This window comes from Panthera pardus, unplaced genomic scaffold (genome assembly GCF_024362965.1).
Source record: "Panthera pardus isolate Hobbes unplaced genomic scaffold, ASM2436296v1 HiC_scaffold_8, whole genome shotgun sequence".
NCBI lineage: Eukaryota > Metazoa > Chordata > Mammalia > Carnivora > Felidae > Panthera > Panthera pardus.
In genome coordinates this window covers 55,634,479-55,652,919 of record NW_026527013.1, presented here as the reverse complement: position 1 = coordinate 55,652,919, position 18,441 = coordinate 55,634,479, and the positions used below count along the sequence as shown (strand labels likewise).

Genomic DNA, 18,441 nt, shown 5'->3' with positions numbered 1-18,441 from the left:
CCATGGACGTGTCATTGCAGTAAGACAGCCAGACATTACACAGATAACACAAATATGATTGTAGTATAAAAGTGATGATCCATGATGAAAAATAAAGCCGGGGCGGGAGAAGGAGAGTGACCAGGGATGCTATTTTCATACGATGGACAGGAGAGGCTGCCCCAGTGAAGTAACATTTGAACAGAAACCTGAAGCAGGGAGGGCGTTGCCATGTCTTGTAACACGTGACTGGGAAAACAACCAGTTCAAAGGTCCTGAGGCAGGAATGTGCTCAATCTATTCAGAGAACACAGTGGCTGAAGGGGCCGTACTGAGGTTCGAGATGGGGCTACCATACATAAGCTTGTCCCGGACACGTCCCATTTACACCTGTGGTCCCACTGTCATTATTAATAGGTCTGAACGATAAGAGTATTTGGTCACCTTATTCAGGGAGGCAAAAAAGAGATAGGGGCAGCTTGGGAGGGCCTTGTTAGCCAGGTAGGTAGGAGCCAAGGGAGGATATGGAACAGAGGAGGGGTGTGACCTGACTTGGGTATGGACACATTCTTTCTTGATGAGAACAGACTTGGGGGCAGGGTGACAGTGGAGGCAGGAAGGCAAGTGGGAAGCCTGCTGAAATAGCTCTGGGGAGCAGTGGGGGCCCAGACAGGAGTGGTGGCAGTGCTGGGGACATGGCTAGATTTGGGGTAATGTGCAGTTTCCTGGGGTGGTTAGCAGGCACCGTCGAGGGGCAGTGCACCACAGCCGTGCCTCTGGGGTACAGCACTCTACAGTTTCCTGAGCCCTCCCATGCAGCACAGGCGGAAGGCCCAACAGATCCCTATCTGTTGCTTTGTGGCTGAGGCCACAGGAGTCCCACGGGGTGGGGGGGGGAGCTTGGGGAGGGTCCTTCACACTTGGGTCCCTTCAAAGAGGGGTTCGAACGGATGCACACACTCTCTGGCCTCCACGGCTACCCAAAGATATCTTTGGAAAGGATGTCGGTCACTTTGGCCCTGGGCCCACGTTGGGCTCTGTTTTGACAACCCCTGACGGATGAGACACACTCATTCCATTCCTAGAACGTCTGCATGGCCCATTACAAACATTTTCAAGAATTTTAAATAATTTTTATAAAGGTGCTATTAAAAACATGGAATCCTTCTTCTGACAACATCAGACATTCACCGAGAAAAACATTCAGACTGAAAACAGCCAAATAGAAAAAATGGTATTCAGTGCCAAGTGAGCGCCCCTCCCCCGTGTCCCCACCGCCAGGTCCCCCTCCCCACAGGCAGCGACTGCAACCGCGTCTTGTGTGTCCTACCAGAAATAGTCTGTGCGTAGTCAAGCACAAATGTACATCCACCCCCTTCCCTTTTGAACACAATAGGGAGCATGCCACAGTGCTGTCCACCTTGCTTTGTTCACTTGTTTTATGTTCCTTATCTGCATCCAGGGAGCTTTCCCATTGTCTTAGGGGCCGTGGTGCATCCCACTGTGTGTCTTCCCTGCCCCTGCGGAGCCCCTGTTGAGGGCCATTTGGGTGGCGTCCAGGCGTCGGCCCTGCAGACGCTGCTGCGATGAATAGCTTGGGGTGGACCCCGTCGGTGGCCACACGTGCAAGAGTAATTACAGGAGAGAGTCTTAGGAACGGAGTATTGCCGGATCCAAGAGCACGTGCCTTCAACAGTGTCGCTGCAGGTGTCGCCAGCTCCTTTAAGGAATTCGCTGCCAGCAGCGGAGACTCAGTTTCCTTGTTTGTTGTGGCTTCCGTAGCTGCTCAGCTAGCTGCCCAGAGCAAGCCTCCCGTCTGTCACGGGCACCAGGGGTTTACCCGGCATAGGAGGGGGAGAAGGTCGAAAGGGCGTCCGTGAACCGGCTGGCCGTGGTGTGGTCAGATTCTGAGCTCTGGGGTTTCAGGCTCCTCGGTCGGCTTGCCCTTAGGAGAGCAGAAAAGGCCGGGCACCTCCTCAGCGTTAGCTGAGCACCTACTGTGTACCTGCCTGTGAGATCCTTGTCCTTGGGATGTTTGGAGCCTGGTAAGCAAGACAGACTTTTCACCTGTGGGTGACACTCTGTGCAGCCACATATAGAAGCCGCAAGACCGACAGGGACTCTGGTGGTCTGTGGGGCAGCAGGGAAGGCTTCTCTGGAAGCCCAAGGGCCGCGTGGCTGGCAATGCAGAGGGTGTGCAAAGGTGTGGAGGTGGAAAAGCACTCTCCCTGTGACGCTGCCCATTCACAAGGAAGCCTTGGGCCGCTGCCCAGCATGCCCCGGGCCTTCATTGAAGGCGCTGAGCTCTGGAGCCTGCGGGAAGGGCTTTTTATTCTCAGGCAGCTGCAGCCGCCAGATCCACGTGCTTGGCAGGGCCCCAGCCGGGATGCGTCTGGCGGACGGCCTGCCTCACGGGGATGCCCCCTGGCCTGAGGCTTCAGGTGACCCTGGCCCATAGCAGGGACTGGACAGATTCTTTTTAAAGTTTAGGCTCTATTCTCTCTTTGCCAGAGGAGCAGCATGGGGGAGTCCACAGAGTGCGGGCTTTTGGAGTCAGACAGGCTTGAGTACAGGGTGGTAACACTGTCGCCTGCTGGCTGTGTGTCTGTGGGCAATTGGGTCTTCCGTGCCTTGGTGTTCCCCGTCTGTAAAATGGGGCCAGTGACCTTAGTCCTTGAATCAGATGAGATGAATTGAAAACGCCTTGTGGATGGTATGAGCACACCATTGTGGGTGACAGAGGGGAGGCCATTTGATGTCAGGGTTCTCATCAAGAAAAGGGTAGGAAAGCTGGCCCCTTTTAAGGTGCGTTAATGGTAATACTGCATGGATTGGTCCAGAGTGCCACGTGAACTTGCCAGCTGCCTCAGCTGAGTCCCTGGTTCGTTCACTCAACAGGTATTTATCGAGGCTGTACTATGTGCCACATGCTCTTGTAGGTGCTGGGACCATGGCAGTGACCCAAAGAAAGGCCTCGGTCGAATGCCAATTGAGAGGGGCATCTTGGATTTATTCAAGGTCCTCATGTTGACTCTGGAAAAAAGAAGGAAAAGCAATGACACATCTGGCCCAGTAGGCATTCTGAGACCCAGAGCCCTGACCACAGGGAACTTCCCACAGGCTGGCTGAGAGCTAGGGAATGGTCTGGAATGCTTTGCCAGGCAGCAGCATGGGGGCAGGAACTGTTACCTGCGTTTTACAGAAGAGAGCCTAGGGCACAAAGCACACTCCCTCTCTGCCTCTCTTGCTTGAGTGTGGCCTTGAAACCAGGAGCGAACTTTGGTTAGAACAGGAGCGAACCAGATTTTTCCCAGGGGAGCACGAGCTCCCTGGCTCCCATGGTCAGCAGCCCGGGGATTCAGCGGACAGGGACCCTGATGGAGTGGCGGTTAGGGCTGACATCCCTGGGCTCGGTGTGCCTGCCCTTGGTCACTGCTGCAGTATCAGGGCTCTGGGACAATGGGGACAGTTTCTTGGCATTACGATGTGTGGCTTCTGGCCGTCAGCACCCCGTGCTGCCCCACCCTGACTTCAGACGGCATCTGCCCCGCAGAGATGTGTCTGTGAGTAGGTGTTTCTATGCATCTTCCACAGGTCAGTAAGTCTCTTGGACTCCCAAGGACCCAGCCTCTGCTGTGTGATGCCGGGCAGGGAGGGTGGGTGCTCTGAGCTGATTAGTCTTCAGACTGTCTACCTGTCCCCACCCCCCGACCCCCAAGACCTTCACAACCCTGCTGGGGGTTGGGAGGAGACCAGCATCGCTTAGGTACCAGGACCTATTCTGGGCGTCTCAAGGCCAGGACAGAAACAGGTTTACCCAGTGCTGGTTGCACCCAGACCCTGTAGTTAGTACTTCATGTGGGTTTTCTCTTATTTTTTTTTTAATTATTTTTTTTTAACGTTTATTTATTTTTGAGACAGAGAGAGACAGAGCATGAATGGGGGAGGGTCAGAGAGAGGGAGACACAGAATCGGAAACAGGCTCCAGGCTCTGAGCCATCAGCCCAGAGCCCAACACAGGGCTCGAACCCACGGACCACGAGATCATGACCTGAGCTGAAGTTTGCCGCTCAACCGACCGAACCACCCAGGCGCCCCGTGTGGGTTTTCTTTTAACACCAATCTCTATAAAGTGCTGTGCAGCCGCATGTAGAAGCCTTGTGAGGCTGACATTTTAGTGGAGATCTGGATAAGGAACAGGGGTGAATAGAATAAGAGGGATGGGACAGAGTGTTGGGGGAGGGTAGTCATTCCCATTTCACAAATGAGGAGACTCAGGTCCAGGAGTTTGGGTAACCAGCCCAGTGATTACACTGTAGAGCCAAGTTTGAACCCAGTGTTTGGCCCTTGGTGGGCACTGAAGCAGGGTCTACTAAGAATCGATCCACAGGAATTAGTACCCATTTTACAGATGAGGAAACTGAGGCTTGGAGGTTTACTTAACTTTCCTGAGGCCAGACTGGGTTGAACCCGGGTTCGCCTGACGTAGGAGTCCAAATCTATCTCCTTGTTGACTTCTCCACAGCCCTGTGGCCTGGGTGGGAGCTGCTTCAAAGACCCATGGCGATTCCAGGGCTTGGAGAGGCGAGAGGCCTTGTGGAAACATGGCGCCTGAGTCGGGGTTTCAGCCCCAGCCTGTTGGCGCCTCGGCCTCAGCTCTCGCTGCCCCAGGGCCGGCCCGACTGACTTGCGGCTTTGTTTGCTCGAAGGCGCAATGTGCTGAGCTTGTCCTCTGGAATCGACGACCCCGGCTCCTTGAAGTGGGACCTTGCTCTCTGCCTTCTCCTCGTCTGGCTGGTCTGTTTCTTCTGCATCTGGAAGGGCGTCAAGTCCACAGGAAAAGTGAGTGGTGTTTCTGTCTCTCCCCTGCCTCAGCCCAGAGAATCTTCCGCCTACCCCCCTCCCAGGACCTCCCGCTTGGACGCAGAGCCCAGACCAAAGTGCTGGTGTGTGCGACAGAGCAATCCCCTAAAAGAAAATAAGGCCCTGCTTTGTGGTATTTGCCCACTTCGTGGTGGAAATACTCCCACCATGTCTGACTTCAAGTTACCAAGGGCTTCACAACGAGCTGACACAATTCCTGAAAATCGGGCAGTGGGCTCTGTGGTACCTGTACAAGCTCCCATAGTCACTGGCTCCCACGGCCAAGCGTAGCTGTTAGCAGATATCCGACGTTAGCTTTGTAACTGTGAAGTTAGCTGCAAGCAAGGTGAGCTGGCAGCTTGATTGTCGATTCTCAGCCAGTCCCTAACAGCACGGACCCTGTCTCTGCAAAATGCGCCCTGATGGGCAGCATCTCCCGCAAACTTGCTGGCAATGCAGACCCATGCCCCCCCCCACACACACACACCTGCAGAATCAGAACCCACATTTGAACAGCATCCCCGGATAATCCAAATGCTCACTGAGGGTTTGAAAAGCACTGACCGGGAGTTTTGCTGCTAAGTCCGATGCACTGAATCATCTTACCAGTGACATTTCAGCTGGAAACTGAATTGTTAGTTATTAAGGAAAGCTTTCGCTAATAAGATTAAGTCATGTGCTCGTAACCAAGATGTTAGTTGTTAACCAGAATGTTAGCCATCACTGAAATATTCGCCACTGATTTAATATGTTACACGATGACTAGACTGTTAGCTATTAACAGAGGTAGTAGCTGATCATTAAAATGTTAGCTTATAATTGAGGTTTTAGGTATGGGCTGGTGTATTGGCAATCATGAAAATGTCAGCCTATGATTAAAATGTTACCTGTTAAAATTAGAGCTAAACCATTACCTGATTAACCAAGACACTGGCCGGCATCATGGTCATTGCCATCTCAGGTCAGTGCAGAGGGCTCTGTCACGATCAGAGGTATGAGCCTGTGCCTCGGCCAGGCTCTAGGCCATAGTGAAGGTGTTGGCTCATCTGCCTTTACATGTCCCCCATCTATCATTTCCCTCCTATCAGTTGCATCTCAATGGGGGAAAATCTCTTTAAGGTCTAAAAGCCCCCAAAGGTCAAGCGAGTATGTTAAGGTGGCATTTGAGGTACAGCAGTGGGCAGTGGGTGGTAAAGTTGTCTGGAGAAGGGGCCTTTGCTGCACCAGAATTTAAATGAAAGACCCTGTTGTCTCTGGATGAAGAGCCCCCGAAGTGAAATCACGGGTCTGGATGGATCCCAGCATCTCCTTCAGGGCAAGATCCGGGCGCCCAGGATGGCAGAGGCAGAATGGGAAGGATTCTGGAGTGGGGGCCTGCCCAGCCCACATACCCTCTGCCTGTTTCTGTGCTCGGAGCCATCCCGCTTTCCTAAAACCCCGTCCAGAAAGGAAGCAGGCCAGGCTTCAGAAACGTCCACACGCAGCACCCCTGGCCAGCATTGCCCCACCGGGACAGGCAGGAAGAGGGCCCCTCGAGCAATCCACACAATGCCTCAGGGTGCGCGTTCACCCGTGACACCCCACCCCCTCCTCCGTCTTGTGTGCAAGCTGCTTCCTCACCGCCTTTCTTCAAACGTGAGGGAACTAAGCTGGGAGAGGTTAGGCGGCTTGTTCAAAGGTACTCCCTCACCTTGAAGCCCCAGTTTCCTCATCTACAGAACGGGAGGAAGCGAGGGTTCAAACAAGAAGTGTTACGTAGCCAGCACGATGCTTGTCTCAGACGGTACAGTAAATACCAACCCTGTTTTCACTGGGCCTCCGTTTCCCCACATGGAGATGAGTTTTTCTCAGGAAGTTTCTATGGAGCAGTGTTCTTGAGCAATGCTGGACACATGATCGTTTCCTTATGCATCTGTCCATTTTGTGCCTCTACTATTCGTCAGGTCCTATTGTAGGAATGGGGCCGGGGGACACGCAGGGGTCAGCAAGACAGACATCTCTGTGCTCCAGGAGCTGACACATTTGCTGGTTGTGACAAGGTGAATGTGTGAAATATATAGGAGTCAGGTGGTGACTAGAGTATGGTGGTTAAAGGACAGTGTGGTGAAGGAGAATAGGAAGTGTTGGGGTATACTTTTAAATAGGGTGGCCAGGCAGGCTCACCAAGAAGGTGACTTTGGGGCACAGGTCTGAAGGAAGTGAGAGGTAAGCCATGTGGATATCTGGAGGAAAAAAAATTCTAAAGAGAGAGAACAGCCAGTGCAAAGGCCCTGAGGTATATCTGATCCAGATCTATGGGGAGCCCCCAGTCTGATGGAGGAAGCTGATGTTTCGCAGGAACAGCGGGCAAGACAATAGAATCAAAGCGAAAAGCAGAGGGTACCAGGCTGCAACTGTGGCCAGTTGAAGACGTGACTTGACAGAGGTCCCCTACCCTACCCCACCCCTGGAGACAACCTCCTCCTCACACAGCTCCAGGCCCCTGAGGGGCGGGCATGGCTCCCAGAACAATAGCAGGGCCTGGGCCAGCCCAAAGAAGCCAAGACAAACACAGTAAGGCTCTGTGGACTTCCTTGAGCTCTACAGCCTGCCTGCCTGCCCGCCCGCCGCCAGCCGCCAGCCATGGCTTTCAGCCCTGGCCACAGACCAGGTTCATGGCCGCTGTGGGGGCTGGGCCCATGGGCAGCAGGGCAGGCCTCATCCTGGCATGGCCCTGCTTCAGTGGCTGACACTGGTCCGGTAGGGAGAGGGTGGACGGACGGAGGGCCTGGGCAGCTCAGGACCCAAGTTCAAGTCACTTTGCCTCTCTGAGCCTCAGTTCCCTTTTTTGTAAACTGTCGTCATTCCAAGGATCTGAGCCGTGGCCCAGGTATGTTGGGGCTTAATTCATTCAACAAACCGTGATAATGGCAGCAAATGCTGTGTAACACACATCACCGGCACTGTTCTCAGTGCTGTTTATTAGCTCATTTAACCATCCTAATGTTCTGAGGTGTCTGGGACAAGCTGGGATTTGAACCCAGACAGCCCAGCTGCCAAGCTCGGCGCCCTGCATTCTTCCACCCCCTAACCATCACCTGCTGCCTGCCCTAACCTGTGCTAGCCTGATGGTGCAGTGGGGCATGAGGCAGGCATGTCCCTGCTCACAGAGCCTCAGGTCCAAGAAGGTGACGCAAGTCTAGACCCTCACACAGGAAGTACGGCGCCATGGACCCGAAGGGGAACACATTCGCGGGCAGACAGGAGCACAGACATGGTCTGAGGCCGCACCCTTCCATCGCCAGCTCTTCCGTCTGGCTCTTAGAAACAAAGGGGTGGCAGTCAGAGTCAGATGTGGTTTGGGATCTCAGTTTCGGTCCCACAGGCTGCGTGACTTTGGGCACGTCCTTCCGCTTATGTGAAATGAGTTCGTGATGCTGCCCTCACACACACAGGGGTGCTGTGAAAGCCTTCAGGGCCTGCCTAGGTGCTGGGCACAGACTCATGGCCCCACCTCTCGGACCTCCATCTCTGGGCTGAGGGACCCCAGCTCCCCAGGCCTTTCCCCCCAAGGGAAGTTCAGGGCAGTGTGAGACTAGCCTGTCTCCCTCCTGCCTTGCAGACCACCTTCTCTCCACCGTCCCTAGGGGAGTGAGGAAGAGTTGTCCTCTCAAGTTTCTAGGGCAGTTGGGCCACAGGGCTTTTGGATCAAGGGCTCAGAGGAACCATGAGCTTGCCAGCAAGAGTGGAAAAATACCACGTCCCGTGGCAAGGCCTGCTGGGCCACCACTAGAGGCCCACTGGCGGCGGCTGGCACCAGCCTCTCCCGTGAGGATCCCGGGGGAGTCACGGAAAAGTTGAGAGAATGGGCCTCAGGGGCTTGTCCTCAGAGCAGCGAGTTCTGCAAAACAAGGGTGGCTTTCCAAAAAGGCAGATGAAGTGGGGTGACTAGGTGGGGCTGTGATCAGGTGGGGCTGTCCTGGTCTGGACTGGGGGAGGGACAGGGATAACACGCACACACACCACACAAAAGACACGGGACTCTGAGGTCAGCTGGCCTAGATCAAGTCCCACCTCTGCCACCTACCAGTTCTGTGACCCCAGGCACCTGACATCAACCTCTCTGGGCCAGTCTTCTCATCTAGAAAATGCAGGTGATACACGTACCGACCCCTTTAGGATTAAATGAGTAACACACATAAAGCTTAGTAGAGTGCCTGGCACACAGTAAGTGCTACTTAAGTGCTTGTTAAACAAATGTAATATGTGAAAACAAGGGAAGCCACCCCCATCCCTGGGTGGTTTCCTGTGTCCCTGACACAAAGCCCTCTGGCCAGAGCCTGGTTGCCCAGCCTGGTGGGGCCCAGCTGGCTTTGAAGTGGCCGCCCTCTGGGGACAGCGTGCTGTCAGCAGCTGTTGTTCACCAGGCCCAGGGTGTGGCCCACAGCAGGGCCCAGAGTTGGGAACTGGTTGGGGGCCTGTCTGCAGGAAGGGAGGAGCGGCCTGGAGGGGGGCATGCCTGGTTTCTTTCTTTCACCCCTTCTGTGGCTTCCTGGCCTGCCTTCGCCCTCTGCATCTGCCTTCTGGTCCTTGGGAAATTGGAAGGGTTCTCTGCTGGGAAAACTGAGGCCCTGATGGAGCAAAGGCATCCCGGGAAGGAGCTGCAGAGACAGGTGTAGGGCCCGCCCTTCACCTGGGGTCACCAGGATCACTGCCAAGGTTCCCTGAGGGTGGCAGGTGAGGTCAGCTCCCTTAATCCTCCCCATACAGATGGAAGCTGAGGCCAAACCACCCAGCTGGGAGGTGGCGGAGATGGGACGCAAACCCCAGCCTGGGTGACCCACACCACTCTACCCTTCCCCTTGGGGTGGCAGGGCTGGAGGGAACTTCAGAGCTCATCTGGCCTGAGCCTCCCACTTCGGCGGGCTTCAGCTTGTGGGGAAATGAAGCCCAGAGAGGGACAGTAGCTTGCTCAAGGTCTGACAGCAAGCCAGTCACTGAGCTTGAAGTTCAACCTGTGCCCTTGGGGAGTCCAGCCTTCCTCGGGTCGTTGGAAGGATTGAATAAACTGCCAGACTTGGAAGTACTTTTTTTTTTTTTTTTTTGAGAGAGAGAGAGAGAGGGCAAGTGTGAGCAGGGGAGGGGCAGAGGGAGAGGGAGAGAGAGAGAGAGAGAGAGAGAGAAAGAAAGAATCTTAAGCAGACTCCATGCTCAGCATGATGCCCGACTCAGGGCTCGATCTCACAACTGTGAGATCGTGACCCGAGCCGAAAACAAAAGAGTGGGACACTTAACCGACTGAGCCACCCAGGCGCCCCACAGAAGGGCTTTTTATTACTCTGCCTCTTAAGTGCGGTGTGACCTGTGTGGGCAAGCAGTGGACTTGCCCAGGTCATCTACAGAGCACAGGACCTGCACCCAGGGCCCGTGGAGATTAACCACTTTGCTCTGAGCAAAGGCTTCAGTTCCTCACCTTCAAGATGAACACGGGGCACCTGGGTGGCTCAGCTGGTTGAGCATCCCAACTTCGGCTCAGGTCATGATCTCACAGCTCATGGGTTGGAACCCTGCATTGGACTCTGTCCTGACAGCTCAGAGCCTGGAACCTGCTTCGGATTCTGTGTCTCCCCCTCTCTCTCTGTGCCCCTCCCCTGCTCACACTCTGTCTGTCTGTCTGTCTGTCTCTCTCTCTCAAAAATAAAATAAACATTAAAAAAAAAAGACGAAGATAGTACTGAAACCTACCTCAAAGGGCTAGGGTAGGGCAGGACCAACTAAGTATAGAAGTTACTGCACTTGGAATAGTACCAGGCTTACAGTAAGCGTTCAATAAATGCTGGTTGGCAGTACTGGCTGAGGGCAGCCGAGCCAGACGGGTCCTGAGAGCTTTTTTCTTGCCCTTTTCCAGAGGCCCTTTCTAGTTATTTCTACTCAAAGGGATGTCGGCTATCCAAGAACTGTGCTCCAGTGAGGGTTCCTGTGCCAGATCGGTGGGGTTCAGGGTCTGTCACCCTCCATTGGCCTCTGTTACCCACCTGGGCACTTCTGGCTGCAGCAACCGAGCACCGCCCCCGCCCCCCAGCACCACAGACACATTCAGCCTGCTCTCTGGGTGTCTGTTTCCTCACCTGTAAAATGGGTGCATTGGCTACATAGTCGTTCCTTTCTGAGGTCCCCAGGGAGTCAGGGGCTCTGCGACCTAGTCTTAGCATGTGGTCAACATGACCTTTCTGTATGTGCTCCATCGGCAATGTGAAATACCTCATGCCTTTGCTCAGAGCGAGGTGGTTAATCTCCACGGGCCCTGGGTGCAGGTCCTGTGCTCTTTAGATGACCTGGGCAAGTCTTCAAGCCCTGTTGAGCCTCGGTTCCTCCTCTGTCAGCACGGTGGCCAGCACACCAGTTTAGGGGGGGTGTAGTGAGCACGAAGTGGGCTTGGGCCTGGGGAGTCCTCATTCAGCCAGTGTCCTGCTGGAAGTACCAGGAGTTCGCTGTCTGTTCAGAGCCGTGCACCTCTGAGCCCCTCCCAGGCATAAACCCTGCCTGGAAACTTCTCAGGTTGAAGGAAAAGATTGGGAAATCCATCTAAGAGGACTGAGGCCGCAGGGTGTTTGAAGACCAGTGCTCTCAGGACAGGGGAGGATATGGAGGGCAGGCCCTTGGCAATGGCACGGCACACCCTCGGTCGTCTCTGGTCCCCACCTCCAATTGGCCTTAGGTTGCCTGGGATGTGCTGTGTGATCCAGGGAAGGCCGTGGGCCTCCCACGGCCCCAAGGGAGTGGAGGCTCTTCCCCATCTCCTGGCCAAGGGGCTTTAGAGACTTCATCTCCTCCTAGAAGTTGTCGTGTCCTTCCTACAAAATCAGAGTCAACAACAGGCCCCATTTCTTGAGCACCGAAGTGCCAGGCACTCACCTCAGCTTTTGACAGAGGTCTTTTATTACTTTTGTCTCCATTTACACATGAGGGAACAGTCCCAGAAAGGTTAAGCAACATGCCCAAGGCCACCCAGCAAGAGAGGGGACAGAGCTGGGATTTGAACCCACACTTAACTGATCCCGAACCGTAAGAGTCGTACTAAAAGTTGTAATGTTAGCTAATACGTACTGAGTGTCACATGCCAACCACTGGGGTCAGCCTTTTACACATACACTTGATAGTTCACACTCTTACTTTCCATTTTCCTTCTTTACTCACTAGAGTGTCTGTTCGTGAGGGCAGGGATTTGTTTTCTGCCTTGTCCACCGCTCTATTTCCAGGGCCTAGATATTCAGTAAATATTCATAGGATTGCTTTCATTGAATCTCAGTAAATCTGTGAGGTGAGTACTTGTGTGATACCCAGGTTACAGGTGAGGCAACTGAGGCCCCGAGAGGTTAAACGATATGTGTAAGGTCACACAGCAAGTGAAGCAGCAGGCTCAGCTCCAGACCCTCGGCTCCGGAGGGAATGCTGGAATTTGACAGCAGCAGGTGAGGCCACGGGCTCCCCTGAATCCCTCTCGTCCCTCACAGGTTGTCTACTTCACGGCCACCTTCCCCTTCGCCATGCTCCTGGTGCTGCTGGTCCGTGGACTGACACTGCCCGGTGCAGGCGCAGGCATCAAGTTTTATCTGTACCCTGACATCAGCCGCCTGGAGGACCCACAGGTACACCAGGAGGCAGCCTGTCCTCCCTCCCACCCGGGGCCAGGCAGGGCAGGGTGAGGGGGAAGCGAAGCTGGCGGCCCAGTTTCCGCGGTTCTTGGGCACACGCATCTGGTCGGGCCGTCCGGCTCCGGTACTTTTCCGCTGGGCTGTGGCGGTTTGTTCACCATGCACATGGGCCCTTCCCGCTGTGGGCGTATCTTTTCATGTCGAGGCCTCCTGAGGCCAGCCAGTTATAGTCTTCTTCCGGCCCTGTGCCAGGTAAGGGGGGCTGGTCTCAGGAGCCAGCCTCCTCCTCGCCCCTGGCCTTTGCCCGCAGTGGCCGAGAGGGCTGCCTCGTGGGGATGGGAGAGTCGGCTCAGGAGTGCCGCTTCTGGCTTCCTTGGCCGAGGTCGGAATTCAGAGTTGGCGATGAGCTCTTGGAATGTCAGGGGGCAGATACTGAACGTCTGGCTCCTGGCAGTCAGCCATGTGACCGCGGGAGGTTGGAGAACACCCTACAATGTTTTACTGGCCCATTTGAGGACCTTTTGTCCCTGGGATCCTCAACCTTCAAGTTGCCTTTAAGGTCCTGTGCTGCTCTGGGTCTCCTCCCCACTGCCCTCTCGCCCTCTCCTAGGTGAGAGGGGGCTTGGCCAACATCAGAGGACAGCTGGGAAGGCAGTTTTGTGGCCATCGGGAGCTCCTCAAGGAAAGTTCTGGAGAGCAGCTTTGCCTGCATAATCCGTTCGGGAATACCCCCCGTTCCAACTTGGGGGTCCCCAGACAATAGCAGTTACGGTAACGATAGCGGCCTTGACTTCACGGTCTTACCCTGTGCCTGCACTGGGCTGAATCTATTTTCCAAAAATAGGCATGATAGTGCTGTGCGTCAGGGCAGTGGAGCCCATGGTACAGATGTGAAAACTGAGGCTCCAGGCGGGAGTCCTATTGCCCACAATCATTTCATAGTTGGAATTCAGATCTGTCTGCTTCAAAAGTCCATCCTCCTAATCCTGACGCTCAGTGCCTGGGGGTTTCTTTGACTTCTGGGCTTCCTTGCAGCTCAGTATTGCCTTCAAAGACGCCTTGGATTCCAGCACAAATGCTCTCGTTGCAGTCAAGAGTCTGCACATTTTGAGGTGCCCAGGGCCCGCACTGCCCCCTCCAGGAAGCTGGTCCTAACGGCCCCTTCTCTCTCTCCTTACCACTCCCACCCCAACCCCCATAGGTATGGATCGATGCCGGGACACAAATATTCTTCTCCTACGCCATCTGCCTGGGGGCCATGACCTCTCTGGGGAGCTACAACAAGTACAAGTACAACTCCTACAGGCAAGTGTCGCGCCAGCGGGCCTGGTAAACCTTAGAAATGATGATGTTTAAAGAAAAAAAGAGAAGAAGTAGGGAGCGTGGCTTCCTTGTGTTGTGAATTAACTTGCTCCCTGACATATGTGTAACTTAGGGACTGTATGCTGCTGGGATGCCTGAACAGTGGTACCAGTTTTGTGTCTGGCTTCGCAATTTTTTCCATCCTGGGCTTCATGGCACAAGAGCAAGGGGTGGACATTGCTGATGTGGCTGAGTCAGGTATGGTGGTATTGGTGGCAGTGGTGGTGGGCACTGCCACCTAGTGTGTAAGCCAAGTACTGCAGGCATGAAGCCAGACCCCAGGGGGCTTTGGGGGGGGACGAGCCTGGTTTCCGAAACGGACCCCCCCCACCAAGATGTCCCCCACGTATCAAAGAGTACAAAAGCTAAATTTTAAGCACTTTGCAATTTGGCCCAAGGGGCTAGCAGAAACATGGGGGTTGGTTAAGTTGGGGGAATACTTAGCTACTCTTGTGTGGTCTTCCCTCCCTCTCCTTCCCCAGCAAACTCCTGGTTTCAGCAACAGAAACCACTTTCCTAACTCAGGCCCAAGCCAGCCACCAGTCGGCATTCCATCACCACCTTCGCAGCTTTGGTTTCTGTATTTTGCACTTTGCTCCCAGCGCGCTCCCTCTAGCAAACCCATTCATTCATTCCACCGATGCTGTTGATTTATGGAGTCTGCCCTGTGTCAGCCACCACCGTAGGCAGTGGGGTGGGAGAGAGATGGTGGGCATGGCGGTCGCCCGCTGGGACCGTGACAGACCCAGTTTGGGGGTAGTTTATGGGGACACTGTCACCCCCTGGAGGCATGGGGCCCTGTTGGTGGGGTGCTCCTTCCGGAAGTAGAGGAAAGTCTTAGAATCGTGAACTCTGCAAAGCCTGGGATCCTAGGCTGGGATCCTGGAGCTCCAGGAAGGTGGTTCTGGAACCTGAAAATGACAAAGCCTCCAGTTGCTAGAATCCTAGAGCCTCAGAATCACAGTATTCTAGGACTTGCTGCCGGAAGTGCTAAGTCCTGGAACTGTAGCCATAGAACTGCAGTGGCTTGGATACGGGAACAGGAACCACAGGCTCCCGAGTTCCCCAAGGGCTATCTTTGTGGCTTCTCTACCTCCCTCCTGTCCTGCCCATTCACCAGGTGGGTGCTCATCAGCTGCCTGGAAGGTTTGGTAACTTTGTACATGTCCTCTGCTGCACCCGACCTCTCGATTTCTCACGACCTCTCTGGGCCCACATGGAGAGAGGCGAGGGTCCTGGGCTGAGGCCCCTCTCAGGTCCAGAGGACAGCCTAGTGTCCTAACTCCAGGGACCACCACAGACCAGAGTCAGGCATAGCTAGAGCCCTTGCCATGGCATTGCTCTGGCCCTTGTTGAAAACAGGGTGGCATCCTGGCTTCTCAGCCACAGAACCCTACCGTTGGGGGTCAGGAGTACCTCAGCATTGTGCATTTAGACGTCTGTTCTGCAGATGAGGAGACCAGTGGCTTGAGAGCAAGGGCCTTGCTCGGGCTGATCAGGATCCGAGTTGGGGTCTCCTGGACAGGGCGCCCGCCACCTCCTGGACAGGCCCCTCTGCCACGAGGACGTCCTCTGCCTCCTGCCTTCCCACTCACCCTGGACACACGTGATAATTCTGGTCTTCCCTGTGTGAGAATGCATCTGAGCTCCTCTGACTTTCTCTGACCTCAGAGCCCGTGGGCCCTGCTCTCATCCTTGCTTGGCAAAGACGTTCTCTGCCCCCTCCCCACCGCCCGCCCCGCAGTGTCGCAGGACAAGTGTGGCAAGCCCACGCATCTCTCCGCTGGCCCCCAGTCCCAGGTCGGACCATCAGACATAGCTTTCCTTCCCCAAGGGCCCCAAGAAGCAGGCCAGGGACTGAGGACACAGAAAGTTAATTCCAGAAAGATCCACACCCACTTGGGAGTTTGGCAGGTCCAGTGATGAGGGGGAGACCATTTGCAGCTTCTTTGCAGCGGCTTTTTTCAGTTGAGGGCTTGCAAAGCAGTTGTGATTGCCAGGAGCATGGAGTGAATTGGTGGTGGGATATATATAGATATATATCTATATATCTATATATATCTCGATATCTAAAATAGATCTTTCTCTGTGGACAACTAGGTACTTTTATATGTGTATATATCATCACCCTAAGTTGTTTTCTTCCTCCTGTCCACTTCAAAGACCTTGTTGTTTATTCCCCACGGTGATGTCTGAACAGCTGACAGATACCTCAAGGGTGATTATTTCTCTAATAAGCTTTTAACAAGCACCATATTGAGCGAAGTGCATTTGAACAAGATAATTATTTGGCCGAACGGAGTATACACGGCACGTGCAGCGGCGCGTTCTCTGCTCGCGGAGGGGCATGCATTGGTGCTCGGAGCGGCTGCGTGACTTCACATGGACTTCTCTCTCTATAGTTCCCCGTGCGCTTTTAGAGAAAGATGCTCAGACCCTCTCCCAGAGGCTGGCTTGAGAAAGGCAAAACTGAAATACAGAAACGAGCGTGTTGAGAACCTCCCCCAGGCCCCAGCGGGCGGCGGGAGGTGGGCGGCGGGTGGCGGGTGGGGGTTGGGGGGCCCCATTTTACATCTGTCTCGCAGTCGGCTGGACTTGAATCCACACGCAGTGACGCTTACCAGTCGGGCCAGAGCTGACGTGTAGGGGGACCAGGGGGGCCCCAGCGAGGTGCACATGGGGCTTCCGTTGCAGCTTGGACTTTGGGGTTTTGGTAGGACCGCCCCTTCTACCACTTCTCGTGGGATTTGCTACCATCGACGCCTGAGGATACCCGAGTAGACTCTGGACAGTAGAAGGACTCGCCCTTGCCTGCCACATTTGTGGTTAACGCCCTACTGTGCGGTTTCTGGCTCCAATTTATTTTAAAGGTTTTTTGGGTTGGGTTTTTTTTTTTTTTTTGGTGGTTTTTTTGTTGTTGTTGTGTTTTGTTTTGTTTTTTTCTCATTCTTAAGCTAGTCATTTGGTTTCTGATATCTGCTCTAAATATCCTGGCCTCTAGCCCTTTTTGTTTTCACATTTCTTGACCTTTTTTATTTATTTATTTATTTATTTATTTATTTATTTTATTTTATTTTTATTATTATTTTTTTTTAAGTTGTGGATCTTACTTTATTTTTTCAGCCCGGGCCCTTTCAGGCCTCCTTTCTTTTGCTGCTTGCTGCCGCCTCTTAGAACCACAGGTCTTAACCCCTGGCTTCTCCCCCCAGACGCGCCGGAGGCAGGAGGAGACATTTCTCTATGTCTCTGGAATGTTTCCAGGCAGAAAGATGCCCCCTGAGCTGGCGGGGCTCCCGTCTCCCACACCGGGCCTCCAGATTCTGTCCGAGTCCCCTCCTCAGAAACCAGAAGCCCTTTTCTAGGGAAGTGGGCTCAGCATCTGAGAATCTGAGCACGAGAAGTCTCCTTGGGAGTCATTTCCTGGATCCTGCCCCTCCCTTCTCAGGTGGGGAAGCAGGTCCCTGCAGGGGTGCGTGGTGACACAAAGAGAAGGTGGAGTGAGACCTGAATGGAAGTCTCAGGTCTCCGGAGCCTGGGGTCTTGCCCCGCGCACACCTCCCTTTAACTTTGGGCCTTGCCTCTGACATTGCTCAGTGGGGTGCACAGACGCACCCCTGAAGCGAGGTTTGCCCTGCAGGGCATGGTTCTGTATTCTTTCACAATGTTTTAGTCATTAACTCAGAAGTAGAAACCTTTTCTTTGCCAACGGGGGCTTCGGTAGTCCGATAACCAGATCTTTCCCCCTTTGCTTCCTTCCAGCAAACGTTGGCCTGGTTACTCTGGTTTGGGGAGCCCTCCTTTTCCAAGCCGGCAGACTGGGTCCCAGGCTCGGTCCCATCCCCCGCCCCCAAATGGCCAGGTCTGCCGGATTCTGGTGTGTGAGGCCACTTGTACTGCTGCATAGGAGACAGATGCTAAAACGGGGCCCCACCTGAGCCCCAGTGCACCCCATCCGAAAGGGAGGCAGGCCTGGGCTCTTCCCCCAGGCACAGATTCAGACCCGGCTCCTCCCTGCATTTGGGGTTTGGGACACCGCCTCAGTCCCGAGTGTCTTTGTGTGAGCTCCAGTGCCCCGGGTGGCCGGGTCACTGATGTGCCTCCCCCTCTGCCCCTCCCCATTTTCTCTTCCCTTTAGGTCCTGGCCTGGCCTTCATTGCCTACCCAAAAGCTGTGACAATGATGCCGCTGCCCACGTTTTGGTCCATTCTCTTTTTTATTATGCTTCTCTTGCTTGGACTGGATAGCCAGGTATGTCCAGATCGAGGGGACGCCATACAGAGGGAGTGCCCGGGGGAGTGTGGTTCTGGGAAGGTGCCCTTCACCGTGCCGTGTGTGACACGTTCCCTCCCTTCCCGCCCTCACATCAGACTTGCACCAGCTTCAGCCAGCAAGGGTTCCTCCAAGACCCCAGGGGTAGAAAAGGCCTCAGGGCAACAGGAGGAGGACGTCTGCCCCAAAGCTCGGGTCTTTGGCCCCAGCAAGGGGAAATGGATACCTGACGCGTGTGGTTAAAATGAAACTAAAGACAGGAAATAGAAGGTCAAGGCCAAGTGGTGATGATGATGTGTTCCGTGGAGGGTGCACACGGGGGCCCAGGACATGG

General features: G+C 54.4%; 1 protein-coding gene across 1 annotated transcript in view; it reads left to right on the top strand.

Moving 5' to 3' along the window:
* The window catches only part of SLC6A6 (solute carrier family 6 member 6), an 88,522-nt gene that overhangs the window by 53,339 nt on the left and 16,742 nt on the right, over positions 1 to 18,441 (top strand). The window contains exons 6-10 of the mRNA XM_019433592.2: positions 4,689 to 4,821; positions 12,336 to 12,470; positions 13,678 to 13,781; positions 13,912 to 14,036; positions 17,974 to 18,086. Coding sequence (XP_019289137.1) covers positions 4,689 to 4,821; positions 12,336 to 12,470; positions 13,678 to 13,781; positions 13,912 to 14,036; positions 17,974 to 18,086 — 610 coding nt within the window. The remainder of the gene's footprint in view (positions 1 to 4,688; positions 4,822 to 12,335; positions 12,471 to 13,677; positions 13,782 to 13,911; positions 14,037 to 17,973; positions 18,087 to 18,441) is intronic.